The 15,000-nt window shown below is 48.8% G+C and overlaps 1 protein-coding gene across 7 annotated transcripts in view; it reads left to right on the top strand.

The window, feature by feature from the left end:
- Positions 1 to 15,000, top strand: part of LOC135109731 (steroid hormone receptor ERR2-like) — a 258,702-nt gene that overhangs the window by 197,721 nt on the left and 45,981 nt on the right. For all 7 annotated transcript variants that reach the window (XM_064021320.1, XM_064021315.1, XM_064021319.1 and 4 more), the window contains one exon: positions 12,146 to 12,328. In XM_064021320.1, the coding sequence (XP_063877390.1) occupies positions 12,146 to 12,328 (183 nt within the window). The remainder of the gene's footprint in view (positions 1 to 12,145; positions 12,329 to 15,000) is intronic.

The raw sequence follows: 15,000 nt of genomic DNA, 5'->3' as shown, positions 1-15,000 counted from the left end.
GCCGAAGCGTGTGGGTGTGAGGCAGTGCAGGGAAGGCACGAGGGAGGCTGGGCAGCACGTGGGGAGTGACAGGCCGTGTGGTGATGTGCACATGCATGTGGGTGGGAGTAAAATATAGACTTGTGACTAGAGGCAGCATGGTGGTGGCGGTGGGTGGGAAGGAGTGGAGTGAATGGGATGTGAGATTCTTTGATACTGGCAAAGGAGGTAAACGATTAGTAAATAAAATAAATTAATGAGAAACAACAAAAGATCGCACGAGTGACAGACACAGACACACGGATCTTCTTATTATGGTGATGACATCCACTTGTTGACACGTTAGTTTCCAAGCCTCACTCGCACCGCCCTCCGTCAGCTGAGGGGAGGAAGGGCTAAACCTAGACTGTCCGCAGACAAAACAAGGCCAGTTAAAAGTGTGACTCGTAGAATATAATAATTCAGACGGAATGAATTTGTTATGGTCTGGAGGAGTATAAACTAAAACATGGTTCATGTGGGCGTTGATTTAGACACGGAAACAGACGGAGTCTGAGTCTAAATAACCAAATTTAGAGAAGTTCAAAGTAAGACAGATTTTTGTGTGCTTTAATTTAGACACAGAAGGCTTCCAGTGACACGAAGCTGAAGCCATAATAGACAGTTAAAGTGGCCGAGACGTGTTATATAAGCTAATTGTACACGTAAAAATGATGAGACGAGATGCTTAAGTCAGGCGGGAAAAACAGGCCTTGGAGGCACTCAGCCAGCTCCGGCACCCAGACCTTTCCTAGATTCCCCCCTCTTCCCCCAAACAGGTGCACCACAACACCTGCACCTCTTTGTCTCCTGACCCACGGACACACACTCGTTTCAAGGCAATTCGTTATATAAGTTTTATTTTTCCTTCCTGGTAGACGCCAAGAGATGCTGAGACTTGCCGCTTTCCCCGCTGTTCAAGGACTTGGGGATCATAAAGGATAGAAAAAAATGAAAGTTTCCCTGCCGTCTACCTCTCACTTTCAGAGGACGAGCGGCGCCTAACCAGGGCCTTGTGTCAAGGTCACACTCTGCTCACGCCGATTTTCCCTTGTAACAATTGAGTCGTCCATATTGTTTTAGTCATGAAACTTTATAATGGAAAAGCAAATTGTTACAATGCTTCGATAAACACCCGGGTCAGCAGCACACATGGCAGCAAGGCACGTTTTTCTCCCTGCTGCTATGATGGAATACTCATTAGACCGACTGGGAGTTACGCCCGCTGCTGACAACGCCGACAAACAGTTTGGCTTTGTTCCCTTTGTTCTGCGTACTCATTCATCCTCCGTCCACCAATCATCATGCATCAGTTTCGCGACGCTACTTTACATAGATATCTTATTGCTGGGAGAGAGAGAGAGAGAGAGAGAGAGAGAGAGAGAGAGAGAGAGAGAGAGAGAGAGAGAGAGAGAGAGAAGGATGTTATTTTTTACAGGCTTGAAAGGCAGCGTTGTAACAAGCTGCAAAATTGGTAGTTTAAATTTATGTTAATGTTGTTGTTGTTGTTGTTGTTGTTACTCGGCTTAAAACTGAAAGGTCTAAGATTTCAATCCACGATAACAACAACAGCAGTAATAATAATAATAATAATAATAATAATAATAATAATGATAATAATAATGATAATAGTAATAATAATAACAATAATAACAATAATAATAATAATAATAATAATAATAATAATAATAATAATAATGATAACAATAATAATAACAGCAACAACAATAACAATAAAGATAATAACAAACACAACATTTTCGATCAAGCCGATAGATGCAGACACAAATAAGCAGAAACGTCCGCGCGCCCGTGTGCCTGCTACAATAACTAAGAGACAGCGATCTATCTGATAGCAGGAGATGTGGCAGAATAAACGCCGTGTTATTTTTAGCCCGCCAGGCCATGATGCAAAACAAAGAGAAATGTGAAACGTAGAAATGCTCTGCAGCCAAGTGCTGAATAATAAGAAATAAGAAATAAAATGAGAGCTAGACATGACCTCTCGTCACAATTAATGAGAGAGAGAGAGAGAGAGAGAGAGAGAGAGAGAGAGAGAGAGAGAGAGAGAGAGAGAGAGAGAGAGAGAGAGAGAAGCAGAAAATAAAGACGTGACAAGCTCTATTTACAACACAGAAAAAAAAAAAAAAATTGCTCTTAATGTTTTCTTAGTGAAGAAGAGTTAGTGGAGCAAGAACATTCATGTATCATCGGAAGCAAGTGATGATTTTACTTCAGAAATATTTGCTGATCTTTTAACATATAGTAGTAGTAGTGGTAGTAGTAGTAGTAGTAGTAGTAGTAGTAGTAGTAGTAATAGTAGTAGTAGTAGTAGTAGTAGTAGTAGTAGTAGTAGTAGTAGTAGTAGTACGTAAGAAAACAAAATTGTAAGAAAATATGGGAAACTGCATTAAGTCATTAGGCCTGCACGTGACCGTCCCAGAGCTTGTACTAATAGTGGCTGTAGCAGCAGTAGTACTAAAAGTACCAGCAACAGTAGTAATAACAATAATAGTAGCAGCAGCAGCAGCAACAACATAACGTCAGTCATTCACGAGACGCAACAACAGAGAGCACAGCTGAAACCGAAAGAGCGAAGCAACCATGCCAGTTAACCTTAAGTAGCGGAGCAAATCTTCCTTCCTGTTCACTGTTCGTGGCGGCGGTGGGGCGAGGAGGCGAGGAGGCAGGGAGGCAGAGCGGCGAGGAGGGAAGGGAGGGAAGGAGAAAGAGGACTTAACAATATTCCCATCAAAGTCAGGGTGTTCTTTCTCATCCCGCTTCTTCACATCTTGCCGGGGGATTATTTGGACGTGATGAAACTCTAATGGGAGACTGATCAACGCACCGCTACAAGAACCAATTCACTGCGCCTGATGAGTGATAATCTGGGGCGTAACGATGATGAGATGTATAATTTCCTCTTTCATTCCCTAGACTTTGCTCTTCACTCATATTTATAGTTTCTCTTTTCTCCTTCTTCTACATCTCTTTCTCGTCTTTCATTGTCCTCGTCTTCTTTCCGTTCTTGTTCTGTTTCTGGTTCTGAGTCTGAATCTTCTCTCCTTACTCCTCTTGCTCGTTATCCTCTTCCTCCTCCCTCTCACCGCCCTTTCCCTTATTCTCTTGCTCTCATCCTTCTCTTCTTTCCCTTATTCTTGTTCTGTTTCTGATTCTGGGTCTTCTTCTCTCCTTACTCCTCCTCCTTCTCCTCCTCCTCCTCCTCCTCCTCCTCCTCCTGACTTCCTTTCGCTCCTCGCCAGCCTCCGCCCTCCAGCACAACAATCGCCGACTACAAGCACCTGACCTGATAGCAAATCGCGCCGTCCTCGAGGCTTCACCGATGGCAATAACTTCCTCCGGACTTTTACGGCCCAAGCAGGAGCAAAAACTGTTTACCACCCAATCAACCGAAAGCTCGAGAGGCCTGCAGAAGGTGGGTGGACGGGGAGAGAAAGCACCGGCACGTAATGCTACAAAAAGAAAGAGAAATAAAAGAACACGACGTGTATACAAGAAAGGAGAAACACTACATCGACTATATTTCTCTCTAACTGCCAGACTCTCGACGTCGTGTTCTTGAGTAAAGGAGGAGGGAGATGTGTACTTTTGGCTCGTTGTGTGAAGACAGTGTAGTTGTGGTGAGACTATGAGGAGATATATGAACATAGGAACATTAGAAAATAAGGAAAGGTACAAGAAGCCATCCTATGACTTGAACTCTTTCAAGAAAGAGGTTTCCAGACAATTATTCTCGAATATTGGATGATTCTTTTGATCTTTCTTTTATGACTGACATCTCAGTGGGCATTTTTTTTTTTCGTCTTTTTGCCCTTGGCCAGTACCCCTCTAACATAGAAAAAAAAAGGCTACACGTGGCAGCTCCTGTGCCAAACATCTCTTATTTTCAGATGTACATGAACTCTGATAGCTATAAGAAGTTCTAGCTGTGAATGTGAAAGGAATTACGTATAGACAGTTGATAGGGAATTGCTGTAGTGCACTCTTTGCAGAGTTCCAGTGACAATGAAAGTTCTCCCGCCATACCGATGAGGGAGATGAAAGGAAAGTAAAAGTGGCTGAGATTGTCAGGGAAATTTCAACATCAAATAAAACTACAAAGATACGATGAGGGTGTGTTGAGTCCCGTGTTGACTGTCGACCTTTCAGGAGAGTGAGTAGGAGAGAGAGAGAGAGAGAGAGAGAGAGAGAGAGAGAGAGAGAGAGAGAGAGAGAGAGAGAGAGAGAGAGAGAGAGAGCCGTGGTATCATCGCTTCAGAGACGTCAAGGGGCGTAACTCCACTAATTCCGTCTACACCCAGCGGCGAGGGAGTAGCCGGCGGGGTGCAGGCTCTGGCGGTGGTGGTGGTGGTGGTGGTGGTGGTGGTGGTGGAACATGAGATTCTGATAGTGGCGGTGGCAGTGGTGGTGGTGGTGGTTATGTAGAATCCAGTACACGCTCCACGTCGAGTCGTCCTGAGCAGCCTCCGGTTTTTGCACCTGCTCTCATAAAATGGCTCGGTTTTTCCTGAACTACTCACATCCATTAGACCAAAAAGAGTGTGGTTGACGAGGATCAGCGGGTGCCGGGCTGAGGCGAAGCCCGGCAGGCAGGCAGGCAGGCAGCTCCTCGGCAGGCTGCTGTCGGGAGGGTATCGCAGGGAGGCACGCTTACCCGGGGAGCTGAGCTGGAGTGTCTCAGGAAGAAGTCTCGAAGCCGACATGAAAGTGAGCCTCACCGGCGCTATTTGCACTGCGCCTCGCATCCTTCACTCGGGCACAGATTTATGGTTCCCAGTCTCGCGTCGGCCTCTTGTCTGGCGATCTCGCGATGGTTGCTTATTCGTAGCTATATTTTGCAGCTGAGGTGATGGGATGTAGTGAGCCTTTGGCGGAGCATGTTAATGGCTCAGGCCCAGGGCCTCCCGGGGTGCCTTGGCTGGTGGCGGGGGCGGCGTATGAGCATGTGCGTAGGAAGAAAAGGACGAAGCTGCGGGCTCGCCGAGTAAGGGCGTGGGGGGAGGGAACACCAGACGAGACAGGAGTTCCTGGAAATTGTGTGTCCTGACGGGGTCAAGAACGGCATTTCCTGGCCGCTGTTACTACGTGCGGACGCCTTCCCTCCTGATGCCGCAGCGATGGAACTCGCGGGGCTCTAGTCACCTCGAAGCTGTGATCTCCGCTCCTCCCATGCCATCACGTCAGCTGTTACTGAACTATTTAAAAGGATCCTAGTAATACTGACACAAAAGACCTCATTAACCTTGAAAAGGAGACATAGAATCCCTCACACGCTGATAAGGAAGAGGACTCGTCCTTCTCGAGGCTTTTGGTCAGCCATCGTGGGACCAGATGTTCTCTTCCTTCCCCAGGCGTACGTCCCTCCGTCCCCTTTTTCATCTTCTCGAATGGCCCACTCTGACGCTAATACCTAAAAGAATAACAAGGCTGTGTAATACAATACGGCGGTGCCAGCCACGGTCCACAGGGCGAGGAAGGGCAAACAAGACAAGCTCTCCTCTCCCACCACAACAACTCCCAGAAACTGTAAACGAGTGCATGTCTTCCGCTACCAACCAGGTCACCAATAACAGAACGATGATAAAAATAACCATGGAGATCAACATTTGGAGAGAGAGAGAGAGAGAGAGAGAGAGAGAGAGAGAGAGAGAGAGAGAGAGAGAGAGAGAGAGAGAGAGAGAGAGAGAGAGAGAGTAGGAAAAAATTCAGACACGGCGATGTGAAAGGCATCGTTTATTACGAAAGAAAAATCGAATTCAAGAAATGATAAAAAAAAAATAAATAAATAAAATTGTAAAAAAGCATCCCTGGAAGGAATTCCCAACACAGAGAGAAATTTTATGAAGAGAGTGCGTCGTAATAATCAAGGGTAATGAGAGGGTTGTGAGTGCCGGGAGAGAGTGAGCCAGGGAGAGTGAGCGACGGAGAGAGTGAACAACAGAGAGAGAGAGAGAGAGAGAGAGAGAGAGAGAGAGAGAGAGAGAGAGAGAGAGAGAGAGAGAGAGAGTAGTAGTAGTAGTAGTAGTAGTAGTAGTAGTAGTAGTAGTAGTAGTTGTAGTAGTAGCGTAGTAGTAGTAAAAGCCGTGGTAGTTTACACAGACAACAAACGACTGATGGGCACAAGTGTCAACCAAAAGGAGGGGAGGAAGAACCAACTCTGTGCGAGTCGTTTGTGGGAGTGAGAGAAGTGGGGGTAGCAGTAGTATATATGTGGTGGACAGGGAAAACTCCTGATGAAAAATTGCTCTCAAACTTCCCCGCCAGCCCCGTGAGAAGAATGAGGCGACTTTCAAGCGCTATACATCACTTGGCGGCGCGACCACACTCACACTGGGGAAAAAGTTAAGCTCTGCCATCGACAGAATTAACTCCACCCAGCCCTGCACAACAGCTGTAAAAATTCATTTGTAGTACAAGTGAATTACAGCCACTTAACAGCTGCATCCTAACGGCCTAGTATATCAGGCGTAATTAGAGGACGCAGCGGAATGCTCATTAGCGACAGACTCATCAAGCATAGGTTATCGCTCCTTAATGTAGTCCGCCGCCGGCAGCCAGTGGATATTCGTGGGGATCGGTGTGATGGTGCGGCGCCGCGCTGACTTGAGCCCTCCTTCAGTAGGGCTGGAGGCGGAACCTCGAAGGCGGGTCAAGTTAAGAAGGGTCCCGCGTCTTCCGTTCGCCGACAGCTTACGGACGGCCCTGTCAATATCACTTTATGGCCTCGCGGTGGTGTGGCGCCCGACCATGTCGCTCTCTACAGGCAGTGCTCTCTGGATGCCGCCGCGCCACAGAGCAACCTGTCCCTGACGTCCGCTGGAGAGGACGGGCAGGTCACGTCCACACATACACACGCCGGTCTCGTCAGGCTAAAGGGTTTCTCCGCACCAGCTAAGGGTCAAAGGTCACCCAGCCTCATTCCACGCGCTTGTCCTGCCAACCAATAAGCCAACCAGCCAGTCAACAAGCCAACCAGCCAGCCAGCCAGCCAGCCAACCACCATCATTTCGCTCAGTCCCAGCCGCCAACCAGACAGTCTTATCAAAGTCGCCAGCTAGCCACAGCCGCCCCGTCCCGCCGCCAACCAGCCAGTCCTGTCTCAGCCGCTATCCAGCCGCAGGCCGCCCTGTCTCAGCCACCAACAATCAGAAGTCATCCTAGAATGGTATTTTTAGCTATACGTAATAGTTTTTATCAGTAACTGAATTTTGTGGAACGTAGCCAGAATGCTTGTGTGAAGACAGGCAGATCAGCATCGTCAGGGCGCTTCATCACTGACATTACTAAGGATTTAAACTTCATAAACTTATTCTGTGACAAACCGACGATGAGTCTCGTAAAGACCTATAGGCTGCCTTCAACGCCGCGACGCTGTAAGCCGTATCTTGCAAACACACCAAGAAGTTATTGAAGAGCTGTTCCTTAGGGATGGCAGGCACGACAGCCTCAGCCCACCGTCTCGCCCATTCAATGGCCGCCAGCAGGCAGGAGGCTTTTAACCATGACAACTTTTTCAGGTTAAGATATGTAATCAACTTTGGTTTGGTTCAACTACCTTATTTTATAGGTGTGTGTAATGCATGTTATAAATTCAACAGCTGCCAAGTTCATTTCAGCATTCAAAGTAACATGGCAATAAAGGTTACGATAATCCGGCATCGCTGGTTCACCTGGTGCCTCGCCCAGACTCGCTACCACACCGTCCTCTGACCGAATCCAGCATCCTCCCCTGACCAGATGACCACAACTTTTTTTTCTTCTGCGGTCTGTCTGAACAACGTTAATACTGTAAATTTAACTTTAGTAATGCCTGAACAGGCCCGAAAGCCCTTGAGCAGCGCTTTGGTGCTGCGGGCTCCGAATGGCCGCCACAGAGTCACTCGGGAACCCCAAAAGACCAACTAGAAGAACCAGCCTGAGGGAGCTTCCTCAACCCTCCCATTGGGGACGCGCAGCTCCCCGAGGCCTGGGCAGAACACAATTTTAGGTTTAGACTCTGACAATATCTTTGTCGTATCACCAGAAGAAAAGCTTGCACAGTCAATACATGAGGCTTGTGAGACCGCGAAGAAACACAACTTCCTTCCAAATACATTCGTACGAAGTGCGTCACTTGAGTGTCCCAGCGACAGGTGAAGGTGATCACAGGCATATGCCGCGAGGCAATACTGCTGCGCGACATCTTCCCACGTCATTAGGTTACCCTCTGTTCGCACATATCTACCTCTCTGTAATTGCTGACTTGCCCGAAAATTGTAAAATCTTATCAATATTTTCAGTGGGGAGTGCCCGAGTGGCGAGGAGGGACTCTGCCGGAAGGCATCGACCCCTGCCGTCAGCGGCCCTTATGGCTCCCTCCTCCCTCACTGCCGCTGGCGAAACGAATATGTGAATTACACTCGTGCTGACCAGGCCTCGCCGGGCCCGCCGCCACCTTGACAGGGATTTGCTTGCTTCCTCAGCGGGTTTCTGCTTCACCCTCTCGTGACGGGGAAGCGCGGCAGGGACAAGACCACCCCAAATGAAAGCTACGAGCCAAGAGAAGGCCGCCCCTCCACCAAGGTGGACGGGAGGGTTCTTGCGGACCGTCGCGACAAGTCTCGCTGACACGAATTACAGGAACTCACGTGAAAACCACAAGCACGAACACCACTCCGTATGGCAGGACAATCACGAGTTCCCGCGGCCAGCCGTCCCTCTCTTCGCCTCCCTCATGTCCCCAACACAAGAGTCATTCCCTCACCTCTGAGACTCCCTTTACAAAGACTACCCCGCAGCAGCCAATGGGAGTCAGTGAGAACACCAGCTGGAGTCCTCCCTCCCTCCCTCCCCAGAGCCATCCATCCATCCCCACCCTCACAAGATTTTTCCGTCCCCCCACTGCAGTCCCTCGCCCCTCCCGCCACCACACACCTCCTGCCTGGCGGTCATGAGGAGGACGCACCGGACAACAGTAATATCTTATGTCCCTCCCTCTTACCCTCCCTCTCCCACACCCCGTCCTCTCCCTCTGCTTTTCTTTACGCCGTCGCATAACTCCACGGAAGACTCCATGCGGGGTTCACTTGTGGGAGAAAAACGTCCGTGCGGGGGAGGAGGGGGAGGGGATGGGGAGGGCGTGGGACCAAGGCGGAGAAAAAAGGTGAGGAGGAAAGGAAGAAAAACACTGAGACGGAACCTAAGTGAAGCACGAGGGAAAGACGAGGAAGACACGGCGAATGCTAGGACATGGAGGAGGAGGAGGAGAGAGAGAGAAAAAAAAAAAAAAAACATGGAAACACTTCTATTAAGACTGTATGTAACTTAAGACGTGAGGGGAAACATGAGGGGAAGACATTACCAAAGGCGTGACGGCTTGAAGGAGGGGAGAAAAGGAGGAGGGAAGTGGCGAAGAAATTATGGCGGCACAAAGTAACTCGGAACGTGAGAAAGGCATAATAGAGAGGGAGAGGAGAGGAGGAGAGGGAGGAGAAGGAAAAAAAGAAAAAAAAAGGAAAGGAGGAGGAGGAGGAGGAGGAGGAGGAGGAAAGGCGATAAGAATGAGGGAGAGGAAGAGTGAGAAAGGCAAATTATTCATACGCATGAGGATAATGGTGAAAACTTTCCCACCATCTTGACCCAACAATTCTTTTCCCTCTAGAGAAGCAAAAACAACAACAACAAAATCTTTTTCCTTATTACTAAACGTAGGATGTAGTAGAGGACAGCAGCGGGAATAATAAAGCTGAGAGAGAGAGAGAGAGAGAGAGAGAGAGAGAGAGAGAGAGAGAGAGAGAGAGAGAGAGAGAGAGAGAGAGAGAGAGAGAGAGGGCGATGTACCTGTATGATAAGTGCGGATGTTTGTGAGCAAATGTTTTCAATGGCTCATGTGTGTGCCACAGAGAGAGAGAGAGAGAGAGAGAGAGAGAGAGAGAGAGAGAGAGAGAGAGAGAGAGAGGGGCGGGGGGAAGCTGTAGAAAGAGAAATGGAGGCCCAACACTGAAACAGGTGGATGATAATTGCTCAAGTGTGGAAGAAGGCAAGAGCAGGTGCCAGAAGGTAAATATATAAGAATTTCCTGAAGTTACGATGTGCCTTGTGTTGGAGGAGGAGGATGCGAAGAAGGAGGAAGAAGAAGAGGAGGAGGAGGAGGAGGAATAGAACAGAAAAAGATGGCATGGAGGCACAGAATGAAAGCGAAAAGGTCGAGGGCGAAGAAGAGAAGGGGATAAGAATGGATGGTGACGCACATATAAACAGTGACGCGGAAGAAAAGTACGTTGCTTCTCTCTCAGCACACACCACGACTATTTAATTCACCGACGGCAAGTACGAGATGGTGAGGCGAGGCTTTGAGGAGTACTGACCCATCCACTCCTACAGCCGTCCTTTAGCATTTATAGCACTGTAAAAATGACTAACTTAAAACAAACTGGAAAAAAAATGATGTTAAACTTCTCTTTTCTTGTCTAAAAAGTAAATAAAATCAAGATATCGAAAGTTAAAGGTGATTACAGCTAAAAAAAAAAATCAGGCAGTGAAAAGGCTATGATACATTACCTGCCTATTGGTAACACATGCAGCAGAGCGTTTACAAGTGCTTAAGTGACGTGAACAGATGTGCCTTGGTGTTGATAAGTATGGAAGGCGAGAGGTGGACGTGCAGCGAGGTGGTGCGGGTGGTTGGCGGGGATGTAAGGAGTGTAAAAGTGAGGATGGGAAGGTGGCGGTGGTGGCTGGAAGAAGGGAAGACAGGTAGGTCACCGCTGCCATAATATTATCATACAATTGTACCTCAAAAAGACTCATTCCTTTATCTGATGGTCTTTTTGTCCCTGTCCTCCTCCTCCTCCTCCTCCTCCTCCTCCTCCTCCTCCTCCTCCTCCTCCTCCTCCTTCTTCTCTTCCTCTTCCTCTTCCTCCTGCTTTTTTCTAGCTTCTCTCTCCACCGTGACCTAATCTTCTCTTACTCTTGGTGTTTTCTTTTCTCATTTTACTCCTCTTTCCTTCTTTTTCTGTGCGTCGCGACATACGATTGCTCTTCCTAGAACACTGCCTCGATTCATATATATTCTCTCTCTCTCTCTCTCTCTCTCTCTCTCTCTCTCTCTCTCTCTCTCTCTCTCTCTCTCTCTCTCTCTCTCTCTCTCTCTCTCTCTCTCGTTAACGTCTCGCAGCAAGAGTTTCAGGAATTACCGCCACTTAAGTTGGTTTGCAAAGACGCAAAATACAGGGAGTCTTGACACGCACGCACGCACGCACGCACGTACGTACGCACGCACGCACGCACGCACGCACGCACGCACGCACGCACGCACGCACACACACACACACACACACACACACACACACACACACACACACACACACACACACACACACACACACCAAAATAGTACAAGCATCTCAGGGATGAAGTTAAAAAAAATGTACAGAGCGGCAAGGAATGGAGAGAGAGAGAGAGAGAGAGAGAGAGAGAGAGAGAGAGAGAGAGAGAGAGAGAGAGAGAGAGAGAGAGAGGGTGGGGGAGGGGGAGGCGTCCGCAGGCTTTGCAAGTAAGCTGCCGGGGCCACCTCTCTGTCTGTCTTATCACTCTCTTGCCACTCTCACTCCGCAGAACACAAAGGGCGAGTTGCAAACACTGCCCGGGCCACTCACGCCCCTAATGGCCCCCGACACCTGTCCCACTCCCTCAGGCAATCCTCACGCCGCGGAAAGTAAATGTTTACCCGCCTGTGCTTGGGACCAAATCTCGTTTTATGAGTGGAGTGCTGTTGAAAGTTTACGTCTTCATTGCGTCTCGTTTTGGTACAAGCCTTTGAGCACCTCGGCCTAATTTGCATATTAGCGCTAAAATATTGTGTCATAAATAATTGTAGCTTCGTCCGTACAGCTCACCAGACAGACGTACGTAAACACGATTTGCAACGGGGTCTAATTTTGTGTTTACTTTTTCGATGTTCGCTGTAACTGAGAAATTTTATGATGATTAGCGTGAACGTATGTGTGTGTGTGTGTGTGTGTGTGTGTGTGTGTGTGTGTGTGTGTGTGTGTGTGTGTGTGTGTGTGTGTGTGTGCATACGTGCGCTCTTCATGTGCCTTACCGAGCCCCTTTTCTTCCCCGGCAGGTGTGCATGATGAGTGGAGGTGGGTCGGGCGAGGGTGGGCCGGGGGTGGGGCACATCAAGCAGGAGGATGGAGGCTATGGCGCCGCCCCCACCACCCACCACCCCCGTGCCAGACAGCTCTCCTGCTCCTCCCCCAACACCACCGCTGTCTACTCCCCTACCACCACCGCCATCCCCTCCGAGGTGAGTACTCTTTGCGTGATAGATTAGCACTTATCTCCCTTCCTTCCTGTCCTCTTTGTTCCAGCCACAGTCATCCCATTGCCGCTCCGCTCGTACCTTCACACGCGCCGCCGTCACTGCTCAATACCCACCTCGCAACAGCCGCACACGCCCCAGTACATTCCCTTAACAACCAGTACTCAACATAGACGTACCTAAGCAGGATCTCATCGCTCTGACAGCATGTGACAGGCAAATGTATCTTGATGTGGACAAGGCAGCGAGGGCCAACACGATGGTGGACGGTGACGTAACACGCGGGGAAGATGGGGTCGGCAGGAGTAGGGATGCAGGGGTAGCGGGTAACCAAGACAGGACAAATAAATCAAGTTGATGTATGTCTCTGTCGCGTTGAGTTACGGACTGATGCGCTAAGCAGCCGATAAACTGAAGAAAAGTACATAAATAAGACACCGGGTTAGTTTTGAAGCGCTCACAAATCATCCAAAACAATAAAGTCGCATAGAAGAAGATGCCATGCCAGGGCGATGGGGACGACGAGCTTAGGAGGAAACAGCAATGACGAGTAACCTTTCACTCGGCAATGCAGTGAAGGGTCATTCGTCACACCCGATCTGGCGTCGTTCTGAGCCAAGTAACGCCCAGGGATGAGGTGTGACGACGGGCCTCCCATCACACCTCGTGAAGCCTCTGCAGCTATTAAGAGTAGACCGTGGTATGGGATGTGATACGCGTAGCATTGTAACTAGAACACAAACAGACCCACTTTACAACATGACTCAAACACTACCCTCTGTTCTTCTATTTATACACCTCAGAAAGGATGAACGTTGTGTGATGAGATTAAGAACATATAAGAACATAAGAAAATAAGGGAAGCTGCAAGAAGCCACCAGACCGACACGTGGCAGTCTCTTTATAAAACATACCTACCTATTCATTTGATTGGGCGACTGATTAACGTCATGCGCCGCTGCAAAGGATTGGATCATATGTCCCTGCCTGAGTAATGAGAGGCGAGCATTTTACACTTCCCGTTCGTTAAGAAGGAACGAAAAGAGAGACGAGGCAGTAAACTGGAGCATTACTAAAGAAACCCACACAGACCTACTTATCTTACAAACTCACCTACAGACTCACGAAAATACCTAAACCAGAAGAGGATCGTCTAGGCGGCCCAAAGACACCTCCGTTCCTGCGCGATCAACATATCAAAATACCTCAAGTGTGACTAAGCCTCGGAGCTACGGGAAACCGCTGGCAAGGATCCACCAGACTGGGAGGAGCGCGGCAGGAATGAGGTGCGACTGAGCAATCTAAAGCTATTAAAAAAAATGCCTTACAACTATATACGAGGTGCGTGCGGGCGGGGTGACTGACCTGGTGAGCGAGTGGCACCAACTTGCAACAGCAGGCGAACAGCACGCCCTCATGAGGCCCGCCAAGTATCAACAGGGAGTCCCGCCCCCGCCGCAGCAGAAACACACTGATAACACGCCCCCGGCCAAAGACGCCCCGCCGCCCCTGCAGTGCCGCGCGTCGAGGAACAGCTGCTTGTCCTCCGAGGGGCGTTGAACCGTCCACCTGTCGTTCATATGGGAACATTTGACGGTTCTTAGGTATCTGTTTCTCTCAACCTTTTCCTTCCTTACTCACGCCACCATATGACCCCCTTGCCGTGGCGACTTGTGTCAATTTGTTCAATTACCTCTACTTGCCTTCCCTTTCACACTCTTACAGTTCGTAGTTTTGCCACCTCTCTTCTATTTCTCTCTTCCTTTACAATCTCTCACGTTATTCACCTCAGCTCTAATTTTCTTTCTCTCCCTATCCTTTTCTCACTCTTCCACGCAACAAAGTTATTCAACACTCCTCTCTTACTCTCCCACATTACGATTTCCTGCACTTCTGTACTTCCTTTCCTCTCCCTCTCCTTGCTCTCCCTTACAGCAAAATTATCCCCACCTCAACATCTCTTCCTCTTTCTCCTTTACTCTTCACCCCTTCTTTCTTCCTCCCCTCTCTCCCTCTATTTTTCTTCTTCTATGCCTCCCTCTCCTCCTCCTATCCTTACTCTTCCATAGAACACAATCAGCCACCTCTTTACATCTCTTCCTCTCCCTCCCGTTACTCTTTCCTATAATCTCTCTCTCTCTCTCTCTCTCTCTCTCTCTCTCTCTCTCTCTCTCTCTCTCTCTCTCTCTCTCTCTCTCTCTCTCTCTCTCTCTCTCTCTCTCTCTCTCTCTCTCTCTCTCTCTCTCTCTCTCTCTCTCTCTCTCTCTCTCTCTCTCTCTCTCTCTCTCTCTCTCTCTCTCTCTCTCTCTCTCTCTCTCTCTGTATTCCCCTCCCTCCCCTCCTCTACAGCTGCTACAGTGTGTCTTGATCACATGCCGACCTTGGCTATAGAAAAAGAATGAGACATAAAGACACCCCTCCCCTACTTCGGGTGTACAAGCGAGGGAGGGTGGGTGGGTGGGAGGGAGGGAGGGAGGCATAAAAAAATGAGACGGCAGTCCTTATATTGGTCATGGCATCTCGTATAGGCCTAATGGAGCGGCAGTCAGGTATTGATACTGGCACTGGCAGGCTGTGTCAACTCTTGTTAAGAAACGGATGGATTTCACGCCTACAGAAAATAAATTGCCTTTTTTTTCTGTGTGTCTCTCTCTCTC

The sequence above is a fragment of the Scylla paramamosain genome, chromosome 2 (genome assembly GCF_035594125.1).
Source record: "Scylla paramamosain isolate STU-SP2022 chromosome 2, ASM3559412v1, whole genome shotgun sequence".
NCBI lineage: Eukaryota > Metazoa > Arthropoda > Malacostraca > Decapoda > Portunidae > Scylla > Scylla paramamosain.
This window is presented reverse-complemented; position numbering and strand designations above follow the sequence as displayed.